The 19,940-nt window shown below is 38.0% G+C and overlaps 1 protein-coding gene across 1 annotated transcript in view; it reads right to left on the bottom strand.

The window, feature by feature from the left end:
- Positions 1-5,604, bottom strand: part of LOC137641586 (phosducin-like protein 3) — a 53,715-nt gene extending 48,111 nt beyond the window's left edge. Inside the window, exon 1 of the mRNA XM_068374294.1 lies at positions 5,447-5,604. Within this exon, the coding sequence (XP_068230395.1) occupies positions 5,447-5,452 (6 nt within the window). The 5' untranslated portion in view covers positions 5,453-5,604. The remainder of the gene's footprint in view (positions 1-5,446) is intronic.
- Between the last annotated feature and the right edge of the window lie 14,336 nt (positions 5,605-19,940).

Here is a 19,940-nt window from a genome sequence, read left to right as displayed (position 1 = left end):
CCAAAAACGAATCTCAGGAAAGGTTGGGAGTCTGGATGAATAGGAACGTGAAAGTAGGCATCTTTCAAGTCCAACGAGACCATCCAGTCCTCCTGCCTGACCGCTGCTAGGACCGACTTCGTCGTCTCCATCGTGAACGTCTGCTTGGTGACATACGCGTTGAGCGCGCTGACGTCCAGCACCGGTCTCCAACCTCCTGTCTTCTTGGCCACAAGAAAGAGACGGTTGTAGAAGCCCGGGGATTGATGGTCCCGGACTATAACCACTGCCTTCTTCTGCACAAGTAGCGACACCTCCTGGTGCAATGCTAGCCTCTTGTCCTCTTCTTTGTAGTTGGGAGAGAGGTTGATGGGAGATGTGGTCAGAGGTGGTTTGAGGCAGAATGGAATCCTGTAACCGTCCCTCAGCCAACTGACAGACTGGGCGTCTGCACCTCTCTTCTCCCAGGCTTGCCAGAAGATCTTGAGTCTGGCTCCTACTGCTGTCTGGAGATGCGGAGAGTCAGTTTTTTCCCTTAGATGTCTTGGAGCCTTTCCTAGACTTGCTCCTGTAAGAGTCTGGACGGGAGCTTCCTCGGCTGGGGGCTCTACCACGAAAGGGCGGTATGAACCTCGTAGCAGGGGTATCAGCCACTGGGGAGCGATAAGTCTTGGGGACTGAGGTAGCAACCTTAGACTTACGAGCCGATGAGGCTACAAGATCGTGTGTGTCCTTTTGTATCAGGGCAGCAGACAAGTCCTTAACCAGCTCTTCGGGGAAGAGGAACTTCGAGAGCGGAGCAAAAAGGAGTTGTGACCTTTGACAAGGTGTAATGCTGGAGGAAAGGAAGGTACACAGCTGTTCCCTTTTCTTCAAAACCCCTGATACAAACATCGACGCAAGCTCACCAGATCCATCCCTAATGGCCTTATCCATGCAGGACATTAATAGCATGGTAGAATCCTTGTCCGCAGGAGAGGTCTTCTTGCTGAGGGCCCCCAGGCACCAGTCTAGAAAGTTGAACATCTCAAATGCTCTAAATACTCCCTTCAGTAAGTGATCAAGGTCTGAGAAGGTCCAGCAAACCTTAGAGCGCCTCATTGCAGTTCTCCGAGGCGAGTCAACCAGACTTGAGAAGTCAGCCTGGGCAGAGGCAGGTACTCCCAAGCCTGGTGCTTCTCCTGTGGCATACCAAACGCTCGCTTTCGAAGTGAGCTTAGTCGGAGGGAACATGAAAGAAGTTTTGCCAAGGTGTTGCTTAGTCTGCAGCCACTCCCCTAAGATCCTTAACGCTCTCTTAGAGGACCTTGCTAGGACTAGCTTAGTATAGGTGGACTTAGCTTGTTGTATGCCCAGCGAAAACTCAGATGGCGGAGAGCGGGGAATAGCAGAGACAAAGTGGTCTGGGTAAACCTCCCTAAGCAGAGCCAAGACCTTAAGAAAGTCAATAGACTGTGGAGAAGGCTTGGATTCATCCACGTCTGACGAGGGATCCAGGTGTGCCGCCTCATCATCAGACGCCTCATCACCAGAGTGTAGCGAAGAGATCGGACAAGAATGCTGAACAGCAGAGTCAGAACGAGTAGGAACAATATTAGTGGTTTCCTCTTCAAGTAACTGTTGAGGGAAAACCTGAGGCTCAGACTGCAAAGGCTGAATAAAAGACGAAGCAGAAGGAAGGCGCATGGGTGGAGGAGGCTGACTCCTAGCATGAGTGGTTGAACCCAAGGGTTGCGCTTGCTGAGCGGTTGGCGGAAGCGGAGTAGCAAGTTCCTGTTCCTGTGGTGTGAGCGGAGCGCGATGAGGTAGAGGCTGCGCAGAACAAGGTAAATGTCTCGCAAGCTGAGGCTCCTGAGGCGCAAGGCTAAGGTGTAGTGGTGCTTGCCTTGTGGAGGGTTGAGCTCGCTGCAGCGAGAGCTGAGGAGACTGACTCATGGACGGGAGAGGTTGTTGTACCTCAACCGAGTGTTGCACCACTGGTGGAGCAGCAAGTGGAGGCGGAGGAAGAGAGGTATAATCCTCCTGATCCCATTGAAAAGGTTGCCTTAAAGAAGGCGGAGGCTGAACACCACTGGGAACAGCAAACTCAGAACGTGGCTCAACATCGTACGCCTGGCAGGTGGTACTGCGATCAGGCGGAGCGAGCGCAGGCGGAGCGAGCGCAGGCGGAGGGAGTGTAGGCGGAGGCGGAGGCGCAACACTCTCAGCCCGACACTCACGCATCAAGTCCGAAAGCTGTGCTTGCATGGACTGTAGTAGAGTCCACTTGGGGTCGGCAGAAACTACAGTAGGCTGAGGTAAAGCCTTAACAGTCGAGCTCTGTTGTGGCAGAACCTTACTCCTCTTGGGCGGAGTGCAGTCGACAGATGACTGCGGCGAGTCAGAGCTGAGCCAATGACTGCAACCTGGCTGAGCACTCGCGGACTGGACTCTGCGTTTAAGTGGTCTCGAGACCTGAGACCAACGTTTCTTCCCTGACAGTTGATCAGCGGACGAGAAAAAGACGGGCTCAATCGTCTGCAGGTGGGAGTGACGGTCTTTGGAAGACACGCCCGCAACCACCGAGGATACTTCTGTGCGCCTAACAAGGCCTGCCGAACCCTTATGCCCTTCGACATTGCTTCTCCCCTGGGCTTGGGAGCTTGCAAGAGGTCCCGGACTGGGAGGACGACTGGCTCGCACAGAAATATCCTCACGCACCACACTGGCACTGACACTAGCACTTGGCACTGCACTGACACTAGCACTCGTCACAGCACTGGCACTAATTCCACCCACTGCACTCTTGACCTTAAGTTCCTTGACTTCGGCCATCAGAGACTTATGATCACTTACCACTGACTCTACTTTATCGCCTAAGGCCTGAATAGCACGCAAAACAACAGACATATCAGGCGGAGGGCAAATAGTAGGTTCGGGGGTAGCCACTACAGGGGTAGGAAAAGGTAGGGGATCATGAGGTGAGGAAAAAAGTGAAGAGTGAGAAGAACTCCTCCTAACTCTACCTCTCTCTAACTTAGTTGAATATTTCAAAAGACGGACAAATTCCAGTTCCGAAAGTCCGGCGCATTCCTCACATCGATTTTCTAACTGACAGGGCCTGTCCCTACAGTCAGAACAAGCGGTGTGAGGATCTACCGAGGCCTTCGGAATACGCCTATTGCAAGACCTACATCGTCTATGGGAGGGGGCTTGCGAAATGTCAGACATCTTGAATCCAAAGAGTTAGCCAAAGGGGGTTCCAAAATCAAGCAAAAGATCGTTAACCGTTAATCAGGACTATATAAAAGCTATCTAGCTAATATAAGAAGGTTTCCAGTAAAGCGACAGCCGAAATCTGAGAGAATACTTCACCAATTAGCCGTGAAAATACTCGAAGATCATAAGCGTATCCCAGAACGTCTTGCCGGAAGCACGACAGAGGAATAATTGAGGAGGTGTCAACAAGAAGTACTATAGTACCTGGCCACAGGTGGCGCTGGTAAGTACACCCCCTTCTAGTATTGTGATAGCTGGCGTATCCCTCCATAGAATTCTGTCGGGCAACGGAGTTGACAGCTACATGATTATCGGGTAAGTTTAATATTGAAAACTATCTATTTATCACTTGTTTTGATTAATATATAATGAATTAATTTCCCGGAAAATAATAAAAATTTGCTATAAAAAATGGATGAGTGCTGGCTATTTTAGCTTTTTTATCGGTATGACTAATGGCGGCTCAGGCATAACTTACTCATTATCTAAGTCCATTGCTTAGTTTTGGGAGACTGACAAAGAGTTACTGCGCACTCATTTGCATTAGTTTTTGCCAGCAGTTTTAGTTTTTGTATGAAAATCATTTACTGGATTTTTTAACCAACTAAGAGCCTCTAAATAATTTTTCACAAGTTCTGGATGTTGTTTTACAAGAGCCATTTTTTCCAGCTCCACTTCAGTTCCAGCATAACTGCAGTCAGAAGAGGGTTTCAGTCTATTTCAAAATTTAGCGTAAGTTCATCTATTTCAGTAATTGGTTAGGATGAAAACTCTGTCCATTCAGCAGATAGTTATTGCTGCTCACCTGAAAAAAAAAAAAAAAACATCCCCAAAATAATGACCCACGTGATTGGCGTCCATAGCACATCCATGTACCTCTTTCCAGAACAGAGGAGCAGTGAGCTTATATTTATTTGTGAACAACAAACCAAGGCAGAGTCAGAAATATTTGAGGAACGGAAATATTTGAGGAACGTGATATAAATTACAGATTATTATGATATCTTAATAGTGACCCACACACATGGTGTGCACGGGACATTCAAATATTGCTTGCTTATGTGAATTACAAGTAGGCTAATGTTACTTTAACTTCACCCCACTTACATGGACCACATATTTCTCCAACTCGTTATCTCCTGTTTATTATGCACTTCTGGCAATTATCATTTTTGCAAAGCACCTGCTTTTGGAGCTTCCCCACTTTAAACCCCAGTTTCCCACTGGGATCCCCAAAATTGTTTATTTAAGGGGGTAGAAAAACTTATGAATGCAAGGTCTGCCCCAATATTCACCATCGAAAATACATAAAACACATGATAGGAAGTAGGAAAAACATAAAATTGATGTATTTGGCTAGAAATTGAAGTACCATATATCTACAGACCCTTTGTATAATGACAGAGAGGAACACATGCAGAGAACACCATTTAACCTATACTTCCCCACCTAACCTACAAGCCGTGTCCTAACCTATTTACCTAACGGGGGCTAACACCTCCCTGCAACCCCCATTGGACTACTACTCATTATTTCTAATTAAAAAAAACAATTACTGTATTAGGAGCCTTTTTATATCAGCGGCCAGTTCCTCACACGTTGATTAAAAATAGACATCAACTAACCTACTCTTTCCCCCCTAACCTACAAGTTGTGTCCTTACCTACTTAATTAACTAATGCCCCCCTGCGACCTCCCTTACATTACCATATTCTATGTTAGACATAATAATACATAAAGGTGGCCGCTATCATACATACACCCCCTGTATTATTAGCGATAAGGTTAAAAATAGGAGTTGAAGGGCATGGCCGTCATCATACATACACCCCACATCTACCGTAGTTTAATAGGTATACCGTTTAATACAATATCCTTCTCATATCATACAATTGCTCTTGTCTACCGCACATGCTAAGGGAGACTAGCTTAACCTAACGGTAGCAATATGTAGCGCAAATCAAGAGAATACTCGTGCTTATAGCTTGCCTGTATATAGGCAACCAGTACTAAAGATAGACCGAACAAAGGCGGATGATACATCAAAAAAAAGTGATTAGAATAGAAACGGTGCAATGTCTAAAACAGGAATAAACTGACTCTGTTAATAAACTAGGCCACTAGGTTACACTTGAAGGGTAGTCAAGTAGCTGGACCTAACAATAATAACTTGAAAGCATTAAGCTCTAAAAATCAAAAATATCTTTACCTGCATTTTAAATTGCGGATTTAGTGTAGTTCTGTCTTGCAATCAAAGACGCGTGGCACTCACACCAACCTCTTACGACGGAGAGAGCCAAATTTAGACTGGCATCGAGAAAGTGGTGGGACTCTAGTGGCACTCCCCTTCTCAGGTAGGATTATCTATGGAGATTTGGCTATCAATTTGTTTGTGAAAGCTCTTTCTAAAATTGGCCACTTAACGTTGAAATAATTTTTGGTAATATCTCGTTTTATGTAGTTCCAGGTAATCATATATAATAATTAAATTTACATCATAATTAACAAAGTTTTATTTCTTACATTATAATATGAAATACTTATGTATAATCATGAAAATGATTCTTAGAGACTATTGAAAAAAGATAAGAATTTCCATTTGATAACAAACAATACTATTATTTAGAGTGAATCCACTCACGGGACAAGAAAAAATCCCTTGTCAAGTGAAAACTACTTTATTAAGTTGCTAAAACTTTTTTTCTAATCCGATAACTTCAGTGACATAATTATCTATGACTCAACAGTGACGTAATTGTCTATGACACAGGCACTGTGATGTTGATTGCTTTATTTAAAAGAAGCCATGTAGAAGAGAAAACAATAGCATGGACAATAAATCCCAAACCATTTGAGAACGCACCCCCAAAACACACACACACACACACACACACACACACACACACACTTATATATATATATATATATATATATATATATATATATATATATATATATATATATATATATATATATATATATATATATATATATATATAAGAGAGAGAGAGAGAGAGAGAGAGAGAGAGAGAGAGAGAGAGAGAGAGAGAGAGAGAGAGAGAGAGAGAGAGAGAGAGAGAGAGAGAGAGAGATTACTAACAAACGCGAGCAAGGAACGGATGGAGTCTCGACGAGCTAAGAAAATTTATGGGTATAGACTTACAATGCATAGAAAGACCAGAAACTGCGTTTGGAAGGATATATCTCAGGCCTTTGTCCTCCAGTGAACTAGCAACGGTAGATGATGATGATTACATGCTCATTTACAATTATAGGTCTATGTAAGATGAAATATCATAGGATGGAGAAGGGATTAATGCGGTAGAATTATTTAAATATTCAGGAATTATGATCTTCAATACACGATCTTTAGAATAAGAGTTTAGTGAAAGATTGAAAAAAAAAAAAAATCAGACAATGATTAGGTTAAGTAAAACTTGGAAATTAAATCGCCTAAAATTACATATAAAAAATAAGACTATGCGTCAGTTTAGTGAGATTGGTATTACTATATGGGCATGAGTCAAGGTATGACAATGAAACAATCTCCTATAGATTTAGTAGATTTGAGAACAGAAGGATATTAGGAGTTGAATGGCAAGACAGGATTAGGAGTGAAACTATAAGAGAGATTACCCGAGAGTCATATGGGAATGAGATCATAATTACGGGTAGATGGAGATGGTTTGGGCATGCTCTTTGCACTGCCCAAGAGAGATAAGTTCACCAAACGTTCATCTGGGCTCCACAAGGCACTAGAAGAGTTGGAAGACCAAGGACTACAACACTGAGGACTATGAAGCATGAAGTAAAAGACGATGAATGCAGAAGTATTGAATTAAAAGCTCAAGATAGAGATGACTGGTGAAATCTAACCGAGGCCCTTTGCGTCATTAAGCGCAGGAGATGATGATGATGATGGTGATGTAAGAAATTTACAAAACATTATAAACAAGGAGCAAGAATGATAGAAGGCCCACCACCCAGAAAAAAAGGATTATTCCTATTAATCTCCTATACTAATTGGATCACACTGGCTGCCTATAAAGCCATAATGACTCATTAAGTTTCCGTAACCAGACGTTCAATATATCTAGGCGAATTGCTACATTTCGTGTCGGCACATGAATAGTTACGGACGGTTTCAAGTTAGTATAGATCCAAGATGTACTACAGTACTGTGGCTTGTAGCGGCACCAAAACTATACGACAAGTTCCCTCTATAGTCAATTTCTTTTAATGAGGAGCATTTGCACCGACTCGCAGCAGTGCCCTTTTAGCTCGGAAAAGTTTCCTGATCACTGATTGGTTAGAATTATCTTGTCCAACCAATCAGCGATCAGGAAACTTTTCCGAAATAAAAGTGCACCGCTGCAAGTCGGTGCAAATTGGCCTCGCTAAAAAAAATTGACTATAGACATTCAAAAGACAGAGGACATCAAGGCTCTCGAGAAGAAGCTGAAGACTTTAATGTTTTTAAATGTTTCGACAATGTAGATTGTACAATTAATAAAGAATGTATTGTGTTAATCTAAATATCTAACAATGTATACGATAAACATATCTTGTTGGTCCTGTGGTGCGTAGGGTTTCCTTGTGTGATAGGACTAGGAATATATATATATATATATATATATATATATATATATATATATATATATATATATATATATATATATATATATATATAATTTGGTAAATTCCTTCTCGATAATTTCCTTAGTAGCTTTATACCCATGTAAGCTATTCTGTCAATTATTGGAATTTCTTTCTTACCGGGTTTGATATTTGCCGAAAGCGACCTACGCAAATTAAATTACTCCCTGATACGAAATAAATACCAAATGATGACGAATAATTAATTTAAATGTAGGAGAATTATCTACAAAATAACACTTAAATTGTATAAATATCTATAAATTTATTGACGTTGTTTCTGTTGTTTTCTGTCGAGATCTCATTTCCAATTGTGACTCTTTAAATATACGTGTTGTTGAGTTGTGAAAACACCACTGGAAGAAATGATAGTAGCATTTTTATTGCACCATCATCATGAACAGCATCAGTAACAGGAACAGTGGTAATATTACTGAGTTTTGTGTACCGAAATTTCTTATTCTTAAGGAAAGGTCCCAATAAAAGGAGTCGGTTGGGTAACACGGGTCCCATCCCACAACAACACGGCACTGATATCAATGTTTTCTTCTTGTCTCCTCTTATGGGCTACTGCAAATATTACGAGTTTATGTCATTCTGAAAGTGATTGGTAATACGAATTACAGACAAAAATAATATAAAATTGTTGGCGTGAAACCAAACTTCATAGTTTATCCCTTACATTAAAGAAAACGGAAATATTACGGTTCTGGTAAAAGAAAATTAAAATGGTAAACTATCTCAAAGCTGTACTAACATTCCATACGGAAATGTTTATTTTTTTTAGCAAATCTAACTCCATATTTAAAAGAAAAAAAAAATTGTAGCTGTATCAGAGGTGCCAATAGAATTAAAATTCCCTTTTCAATTATTCTATTTATCACAGCATTATCTTTTAAATGTTTATTAATTCTTTAAAAAATGTAATAAATGTCTTGCGTCATCCTGCAAATCAACAACCCTCGTACATCCCAGCTTACAGTGATTTTTCCTAAAAAAGGCAGATTTTTCTTTTTTTACATAATTTTTATCTGTTGATATACACCGTAGATTTTGGCTTTTAACAAAAACCAATTTACTCCTTCATTTTGACTTTGTATTGATCATCAAGAATTAACCACTTTAAACGTGAAACTAGTTAGAACTAAAAGCGTGTTTACAGTATAATGGTTCGTCGAACGAACCCGGTTGTCGAACGGTTTGCAGAGGTGTCAAATAGACGGACGGTTCGTCGAAACTGCATGTCAAACCATAAGGTGACTTACGTTGTTTGTGAAGCAAAGTTACCACCACCTCCATTATACCTCTCGACTAGTACGATTTGATTGCCATTGGCTTGGTGGTGGCACTTGAAAAAATAAGCAAATAAAAAAAATCAATCAATGAACGAAGGATTGGTTGCCAAGGGAGATCAACTTTCACACACCAACTTGCTTTTTTATTCGAAATTAGAACCAAATGACTGGCGCAATTATTTGAGGATGGATGAAGAAACACATTGATTTACTGAGGCGTGTCACTCCTTTTATTACGTATGAAGATACATCCATGAGAAGGGCCATAAATCCAAAGTCCGGATCAAGCTTTTTTAATATGCCCTGAAGAACTGACATCCCTTTATTCTGGCTATTTTATTAGAATATTCCTTAGATTTAACTTTCCATAAGGCTGGATGAACCCTGTAGGTTTGTACGAATTATATTAAGACCTCTATCTCGTTCCTCTTTTCAATGACATCCTCCATAATTCAGTCCTGGGTTGATGTGTTCCCTTCTTGGTTTAAAGAACAACTGAGGTTCGATGTCCGATGCACATTCATATATGTAAATGGTTTGTGGACAATGAAGGCCTGCCCACAACAATCGGGCTAGATCTGACTTTCTTCGAATCTTTCGGTTCGACAAACGTGTTCGCCAACCAAATATCCCGTTCACACGCTCGATTATCATTACAAACACTTGTCTGACGAACCCCGTTCGGCGAACCGTTCGACCGTTCGTTTAAGAACGCCTTGCCTGTAGCTAGAGTATTCAGTATTCTACCTATAGCTAGCCACTGTTCGACCGTGTAAAAACCGCTTAAGGGGCACTGACCTTTCAAATTAACTTTGCTTGTCGAGAACTGGTAGCTATTTCCCGGTACTAGATTGTCAAATTCGGGAGTAAAACAGACATTTCCTACTCCTTTTTTTTTTTTTTTCTAAAGTTGACAAACCCACTTCAAGATTAAGAGAACATGCTATTTTGAAGAATTGTTCCAATTTTGGAATATTGCCTGACGTTTTCGTTTCCATTTTACATAAAACTTAAAGAATGCATGAATAATTTATTCTCTTTATAAAAATTTGTTAACAGGGAACGTCCACTAACTCTTTATAAGGCCTATAACTCAAGAACTGGTGCAAATATTTTCAATGTGCTAACAGGTTTCTCCCAAAATCTTTCTCTGCATAACGTAGATGTGTCATTACTAGCTCTACACCTTTATAAATATATACCAAATAAGTATTACTACTACGTTGAGGTTGGGTGTGGATCGTATTCCATTGCAAGATTTTATACCCAAAGATTTCATACCCAATCACTCGCTGCTGTGAACTTTAAAAATCGTCAGAAAGCCGTGACCCTAGGGATGGTTTCTTAACCTAAAGAAGAAGAAGAAGAAGAATTGTATTGTTGGTTTAAAGATTCCAATAGTTTTGTGAAGTATTAGGTGTTTAAAACATAAAATTTGACCATTGAAGAAATGAATACCCTCACATGGGTGGAGTTGCGAATTTAGTTGATGTATTTATACCGAGATTAAAGGAACTAGCTTAAGATATATTTCATAATAATAATAAATGAAGACAGAAGAGAAAAAAAATAGCTAAGAACAAGAATAATTAGAATTACATAATTGTGGAGGCTAAGTAGTAGCCCAAGAGAAGGTCCCGTGACAGGTAAAAGCTCAGTGCAAGCTTCCTCTGAGGTAATTTCGTTTAAAAGAGAAAACTATTATGATAAGAAAATTAGATTCCGGAGATTACTTACTCATTTGGAATAACACCGAACCTCTATATAACTAAATTAACATATCATCACTGAGATTAGGGCAAGCAGCTGGAGAAAAGATATTTTAAACATGTAAAGTGATCATTTTAGCTTTATTCTCAATATCGTAAATGATCAAGACCTCCCAATGGAAATAAATAGACTTCTAATTCTATCACAGATTAATTTTGTTGACAGTATCACACAATTTGACACCAAAAATGACATAAAGATCTGCGTAACATTACAACCCCCGAGTATAAAGAGGTCTTCAAATTTTGTCACCCAACTACTTGCGTTTTGTGGGCTGAATTGTTCAATTTATGCAGAGTTCATCACATTCTTCCTGCTTTGAAATCTTTACTTTACTTTACACCACTAGTTTACGAAAAGGTAAAAGATGCAGCGGAACGACTTAACTATCGCCTAATTTTCATCACATGCATTTAATCATATGATTGTTAGTGTTCTTTCAGTAGACATCTTTTCAGTTTTACACACAACAGATAATCAATTGGGATTCAAGACTAACCATTCGGCCAACCGTTGCAACTACACCCTAAAAAATAATGCTATTATGCATCTTCGACCTTTCCCGTATTCCTGAATTTTGTCGCCGAGGGAAAAGCATAGACAGAGTAAACCGTCAGAAAATATTGTTGAAGGTTCACATAAGATATACACGTTTACTTCTAGTGTAGCATTAAATTGTTGACTCTTCACGCATCCCTTCTGGGTAAAATAAGGTGTATCGTGATAAAACTATAGCATCCCTTAAACAATTAAACTAACGTGCCGAACGTTAAATTTAACTCATTTCCCAATTGGCTATACTATCTAATGGAGAGCATTAAACAATCTCTGGTAAACTTAAAGTAGTTCTAATTAATCCGTCAGTGTAGGTTCTCCTCCAATCAATCGACTAACCATAGATATTCCGTTTCTCCTTAGATCGCTAAGGCACGGCGAAGAGATACATATATTCATAGGGAATATACCAGCTGAAACGCGTTCATAGGTTCCGTTGTCTGGACCACATTATCACAAGAGACAAAAGAATTATGACGGTGCTAGCTTCCTACGACTAGCAAGATAATTGCATGGGTATTTGCCTTCTGTTGCAGGGGAAAAATGTCGTAGTATTTGGAACCATGTGCTGCTGTTCCACTTGTATTACTACAACACATATGGGTGTCCATTATGGACAAACTTTACCTGATAGATCATGAGACACATCATTAATTATTTTACATAATTACATTCATATGTACCAAAAAAAAAAAAGTACACAACGTCACTTTGTTGCAGCGAGGGCCATTTAAACTATTCCCAGTTTGAGCTTCAAATAGAACCCCACTGATCAAAGACACGTAGAAACGGGTGGAGCGAAAAGATCAAAACTTAAAAGAAATTAAGACATCTGTATGACGATGATGTACATAATTTTTTTAGCCTCAGGTGTTTCATAATATCCACCATTTCTCCACCATTTTTAACGTTATTACGGCATCGTAATTATTGTTGTCAACATCAACACAATTATCAAAATAATTCCCACCGTACCGTTTACATCCGTTGAAGGTCAGTGACCGTTAAATTTAACTATCGACAGCTGTGTATAATCATGTTATATTTTCATCAAAGATTTTATTCATATATTTAATTTGCCCTTCCTTTGCTGTTATTAACCAGCGAGTTTATCATAACTCTCCTCATTTTCATCATCATCCTATTGTTGTTTTTGTTATTGATTACATTTCCATCAGAAACAAATCTTTAATCATTCTCATTACTATCTTTTATCTATAACTTTTTTTTACTCTCTGAATAACTATGAAGGCCATTCAATAACGTTAGTTAAACCCACAGATAACCTTATCTTTACATGAATTATCAAAATGTTTTTTTTATTTCCCATCATAATTATGCTTTTCTGTTATTGTTTAAATGTTTTCACAAATAATGTTATAAGTGTAGGTAATCAATATATTCTTTTTCTAATTGTATTTCGTGCTTCTCTACTCCTATTATTATTATTATTATTATTATTATTATTATTATTATTATTATTATTATTATTATTATTATTGGCTGTTTTAAATCATGTTGATTCATAGTAGTTTTCGAGCGAATAATGCTTTTATTATGTATTTTCAATATCAACTTTTAATGGAAATAACAAAACTCAAATGAAGATGCACACGTGTTATCTTACTAGTCTGAAAAAGCTACGATGAATGTTAAATTTCCAGGAAATTCTATGAAAATAATATATAAATAAATATACCACTAAATAATATTATTCTTGCAATTATTTACTCAAGACAAAACTTAAATTTTTCGCATACTATTTTGAACCATAAAAATCTAAAAGACATTAGCGCTGTAGTCATTTGATATAACGCTCATGACTTGTTAGAGGAAATCCTGTAGATTTTTCAAAGCATTCGGTGCAATACTATGAGTCTCTCTCTCTCTCTCTCTCTCTCTCTCTCTCTCTCTCTCTCTCTCTCTCTCTCTCTCTCTCTCTCTCTCTCTCTCTCTCTCTCTCTTATTTTTATACATATATTTACATATTTATATGAACGTAAATAAAATAAAACTTGTGTATGTGTTTCTGGAAGGAACATACGCACGCGGGCAGTCTATATTGAGAGAGAGAGAGAGAGAGAGAGAGAGAGAGAGAGAGAGAGAGAGAGAGAGAGAGATACTGGATCTACAAGTATATGTCAAGTTTTTCTTTATACTTCAAAAGATAAATTTTATGAAACGTGAGCAGTTTGGGCATCAAAAACATTAAGCCATAAGCCTACATTACAATTTATTTACAAAAAAACCTATATCAACACTATTTAAGCTATTATATATCAAAATCATTTGAGATTCAGAAATATTACAGATGATTTATATAAACTAATCTATCAGTCTTAATAAAAGAAACCATTAAACTAATATACTTGACAAGTTTTATGAATTACACTAGGCGCTGCTTCATCAGACACCCACTCTGTTAAGAGGACTTCTCGACAACTAGCCAGCCACTCAAGAGATCGTCAAAGAGAAGGCGGCCACGCCTCTTCTATCCTAGCGTCCAGTCTCTATAAACAAACTGAGGGCTATATATCAAACAAACACAATTGCTTGCTTGTTGTATGGTGAAATTAGCTGATTAAATGTGTATTATTATTATTATTATTATTATTATTATTATTATTATTATTATTATTATCAAAAGGAGGAGACTAATCGGCCCAATGAGTCAAACTCGACTCTTACAGAGCTGGCCCGATTAACATCGGAAAAAAACTATTATTTATATTAATGATAAATAAATTAATGAAATAAGAATAATAAATATAATGGATAAAATGAATAAATTGAGATAAAATCTGTGATAAATAGAAAATTAAAACTAATCTATAAAACATATGTTTCTTAAAAAAAGAAAATTAGACGTGTAGGCCTAAACTTGAAGAGACATTGCACAGAAAAATTGGGTTGCTAGTCTTAAACACCAAACACAATGGCGTCACTGATAGTTGTAACGCCATTATGAATACTTTATAATAACTCAGGCATACCAACGGTATCCTTTTTAATAATAATTTTTTTCAAAAAATAAATTCCGTAAAGCTGGTTGAATCTCTAGCTAATCTGACGACAAAGGTTAAAACATCGTCTCACCCCTCTGATTTCTCGACCCACATTTTTTTTAAATATTCTGTGCTGCTTAAACTATGCCTTGGAAAGACTATGGAATAGTCCGTCTCAGAATAGGCTTACCAAGTTAGAGATCTTTCTTACCCCCTCGAAAGAAAATGATTCTGGTTCATTTGATACATGCTCATAAAATGTAGTAGTAGGAACAGCGAAAAGGCAGCAAATACGATAAAGATGTACAATATCAAAATATGTATATATGTATAAACATTTTCCTCTGGATATCCTTTGATGTACAGTATCTAACCAATGATTTCTCTGTGTATTTAGTCAGTCAAGGAAAGAGAAGATGACAGAATGGCACCTTGAGGCCCTTTGCGTTAATAGGCGTAGGAGGAGACGGTGATGATGTATAAACGATGAATAGTTGGTTATCTAAACAATTACATGAACATTTAATTTTCTATTATCTAAGAGTGTGACAGACACTGTTTTGATTAATTCACTGACTTACAAACAGACAATTGTGGTACAAAATTCATCTCCAGCTCAACTTGAATGAGTTTTGATCTCGTCAAAGGAAAGCGCTTGACCATTTGTTACGTCACTGCTAATGCCATAAAAAAATGGACTAGGTCTACGGGCTAAAACTAATTGACTGATCATTGAACATAATCTGCCCTCAATGCAGCGAGCTTCGGCTTCAAAGTGTTTCACGACTCATCCCTCAATGGCTTCATTGCAACTTAATCTGTTTGCAATCTAACAAAAGGTGGTCGAATGTCAATGTGCTTACGGAATTCCAAGATTCACTTTAATGTTTTTCGTCTGAAGGACACTCACTCTCTCGTGGACTGCTACACTTGGTTTTTTTTTTCCCTGCCAACGAAGTTGGGAGTTATGTTTTACACCCTATTTGTGTGTGTTTGTGAACAGCTTCCTGGATACAATTTTAATCGCAGAGTATTGAAACTTGCAGGGGTTGACTATTATGTAAAACGCTGGAAATGCTAAAATTTTGGAAAGTCAAGGTCAAATATCAAGGTCACAGTCAAGCAAAATGTCCAATGCACGTAATAAGTTTGGACATCGTTGTCACAGAGACTTAAAACTAGGTACATAGTTGTGTATCAAAATCCACGCCAATTAATACATGTTAAGGTCAAGGTCAAGGTTGAGCTAAAGGTCGAGAAATAACCTGCCACGGTGGTCTGCGCTCTACTGAGTACCCTTCTAGTTTTTTTCAGTGTACCCTCAATTTGTTTGTGACTTCATGGAAACATCTTTTTGTTACGTAACTTTTGGCGTGTTTTTTTAACAATTCAAAAAAAGTCTGTATCTGAAGCGTCCTTGAAATCTAGCAGAACTAGAAGGCCAAACGATACAGTGTTGCCCTGCAGTAGCAATGATAATTTTGACTGACGTTATAAGTTTGATTTAAGCATCCTTTAGCATCTGAAAATCACTAACTTTAGAGTCAAATTTATTGCCCTATTATCCTGAAATCTACGATATTATCATATAAAATGTATTCCACAAAAAGTAGTAAGAAAGAAGCCCTTTCACGAAGTAGACATCATATACAATTCTCAGTTATATTTTTCTATTATTAACGATGCTTAGATATATATAAGTTATATTTAAATCAATCACTCCTTTCTCCCTAATACGCAATTTCACTCAAGAGATTCTTATATAACTCTCCTTTTGTGAAGAATTTGTTTCAAACAAAAATTGAACGCTGTATTGAGAGCTTTAATAGTTTCATTACTCCATTCATTTAATTGTTTCTCTTTAGTAATAATTTTACTTATCAAGAATAGTAAGTTTCTCAATTTTTGAAATAATCATTTTCCTATTGATATAGACAAATTGTGGGATTGAGATCATTCAATAAACTTATATTTTGAAATAAGAAAACAAAAATCTGAACTGTCCTATACATTATAAGCATGTGTAGAATATACTTATTGAACTTTCATTATCAAAACTGAGTAATTTCTTTCCTACTGGAACTTGTCGCATCTCAAGTAGTCGGTGGCCGTGAGAAAACATGCTCATAAGTCAACTTTGTATGATTGTAATTCTTAGATTTTTTTCAATGGAAAATATCTCATTACTCATTATCTTTGTGTTTGATATATCCATTTCTATCTTTTATTTATAAATTACCTTTATCGCATTTGAAACACCTTTATACATAAGATTAGCAAGCCATTGTTTTTTTTTCTTGTTTTTTTTTTGCCAACCTCATTGGCGATTGTGATAACCTACACTGTTAACAATGCTTTCCTTCCTATTTTACGAACGTTCATAACTGAAATAACCAGTTTTCAAATTTACATTCAAAATGCTCTTGATAATTACCTTTACCAGGCTTTGTTTTTTTCAGTCTTATATCAACTTTGTCTTTAAAATGGCTGTTCCGAATTCTCTGTTATGTCTAAATGAAAGCTATTCTTCTCACATAAGGTATTTTAATTTCATCTAAATCCTTTGCATATTCGTGTTGCGCCTATCTTTTATTTTTCTTCACTTTTTCTTCGGTGACTAAATAAATAACTACTGTAAATGTAAGATACAAAATCGATTTTTAAAGTGCAAGCAAAAGGTTGATTGAAATAATTTTCCTTTCGAATGTCTTCAACATATAAATAAATAGTAAATTAATTACGGCAGTCTATCGACGTCGAAAATGTAACAGTAAGAAGAAAAATTACTCTGCGTTATACGAGCTAATACCAGAAGCGAGTCATACGTAGAATTTGCAATAAAATACGTCGAAAATATAAACATATTTATAGCGAATGTTTTATATAATTATTTCACCAAGACAATAGATCTTCATTACTCACATGGTTCCATCGCTCGATTACGGTATTATCTATTTTCCCCCCAGGCGGTTACATATTTAGAATCAATCATCACAACGGTGCGAAAAGTAAGGTTAGCGCGCTAGAACATTCCATCCCATAGCCATGGTCTACGGTCTAGGTATACCCCATAACAGCAAATTTCCTGCGCACTTCGTGTCTGGAAGTGATCGCACCGTATTTATGTTGGCAATATTTTCTCCTCCTTGCGCCCTTGTATTTCAGGTTTGCATTTGCCCAGTAGTATAAGAGAGGAGGGGGCTGTAGGACTGCCGGGGAAGGGTCCAAGGAACAGGGTAGGGTAGGAGTTAGAGATGTTGCTCAGGGATTTGTATATCTTGCCCACGATCAGCATCCACTCATCGTTTATGTGTGTTTAGCCTCACCACCTCTATTAGAAGATTTCTTTCTTGCTATTTCTTTCTTCTTTCTCTCTGTCTTCCTTGAGACGTGCAGCTGTGTTGTTGTAAAAACGCAGAGCCACAGAATATTCACATAAATATTTTTTCTTCTTCCTCTTATGCTGTATCAACATTTATTTTAGCTTTTTTAGAGGCGTACAATAACAGCCATGATTTTTTTTTTTTTTGCATAAAGTAATTTCTGATCCCTCCAATAAAAAAAAATACATTTTGACAACATTAGTTTAGTTGTATTTTACACATTTCACTGTACATTGAACTCTTTCTATTAATAAGCATCCGTGAAATAGCATCTTTCCATCATTCCAGGGCACTTTTCTTGCATTATTGTTACTATCGATTTGTTGTGAAGTATTGCTTCTATGTTCCTTTATTGCTTCTGTGAAATGCTGTAGTCTTTTTGCAACGGATTGGAGATACAAAATTAATTTAATTTTACTAATAGGCAAGTCAGTTTTTCTCAAAGTAGTGTTACCTCCATCTTTTAATTCTATTTGTACAAACTCCAACCAGCCAGCCCCGTGTCTTCCATCTCCGCTACTAACCACAGCAAGTAAACGATTGCTAGGTACATAACAAGGCTATAATGTTTTTGAAGCATCTTGCAAAGATCTTTTCTTCCTGTTTCTGATTAGTAAATCTCTTTACACAAGTAGTTATACAACTAAAAGGGGCTCTTCTTTAGGGCGAGTGAAAGGAACAGTTAGTTGCTCTTATTCTTTACACAAGGCTTGAGGCTAAAACCTGTTTTATTCTTGATTCAAACTTTGAGGCTGAAGCCTGTTTCAGTCTTCATTCACATTCTAGAAATGAAGGCAACTTCAGTCTTAATTCAGACTGAGGCTGAAGCCTGTTTCATTTTTAATTCACATCTGAATGGTGAAGACAGTTTCAGTCTTAATTCCGACTCTGAAGATGAAGGCTGTTTCAGTATTCATTCACTCTGAAGCTGAAGACTTTTTTAGTCTTCATTTAGACTCTAGGATTAAAGCCTGTTTCAGTCTTAATTCAGACTGGGAGTGACGCCTATTTCAGTCTTAGCTCGCACTCTAACCACCAGGTGATCATAGAGCCTTTCATCATTCTCTTGTTTATATTTTTGGGTCTTTGAATGGGCTGTTCGGCGATTGTTCGGTGGCGCAATGTCTGCCAATCTATAGCTCTTCTAGGAAAAGGACACTCCAAATACGAACCATTGTTTTCTGGTCTTGGGTAGTGCCATAGCCTCTGTATCATGGCCTTCCATTGTTTTGAACTAGAGTTCTTTTGCTTAGGGGTACAATCGGGCACGCTGTTCTATCTTATATTTCTTCCTCTTTTTTTTTTATAATTTATAAATGAAGAATCTAATTTAATGTTGTTACTGTCCTTGAAACATTTCATTTTGAGTGTTTATTCTTCTCTTGTATTTTATTTATTTCCTTGTTTCCTTTCCTCGCTGGGCTATTTTACCCTGTTGGAGCACTTGGACTTATAGCATCTTGGTTTTCCAACAAGGGTTATAACTTAGCTTGTAATTATAATAATATCAATAATGCTGAAAGGCATGGCATGGTGTTTACCAGCCTAGTGAGAAGTATCCGGCAGTGGAGTAGTTGAGTGTCAGAGCTGTTAGTCTTAGGGTTTGGGGATTTACTGTCCAGAACAACCTTTTGGACACCCCGAGGATACACGAGAAACTGAGGAAGACAAAAAACCCGCTGGCGAGATGACTTAGACCAACATAAGCAACAGTGGCACAGAATAGCTTGGGATAAAAGTCTGTGGAGGAACCTGGGGAAGGCCTACATCCAACAAAGGACTTTTGAAGGCTGAAATGAGGATGATGATAATGAAACAGGGGCCAGTATATACAGATATGGACCTGTACGAATGCAATTAGCCCGCTGTGAAGTGGGTATAATGTTGGCGAGTAAGGTATGATGATGAACTAGCACTCCGAGAGTGAAGCCTATGTCAGTTTTAATTCAGATTCTTGGGGTGAAGGCTGTTGCTGTTCCAGTCTCCATTCAGACTCTAAGAGAGAAGCCTGTTTCAATCTTAATTCAGATTTTTGAAGG

This window comes from Palaemon carinicauda, chromosome 5, assembly GCF_036898095.1.
Source record: "Palaemon carinicauda isolate YSFRI2023 chromosome 5, ASM3689809v2, whole genome shotgun sequence".
Taxonomy (NCBI): Eukaryota; Metazoa; Arthropoda; class Malacostraca; order Decapoda; family Palaemonidae; genus Palaemon; species Palaemon carinicauda.
The sequence above is the reverse complement of the archived record's forward strand: the minus strand, read 5'-3'. Positions and strand labels throughout refer to the sequence as shown.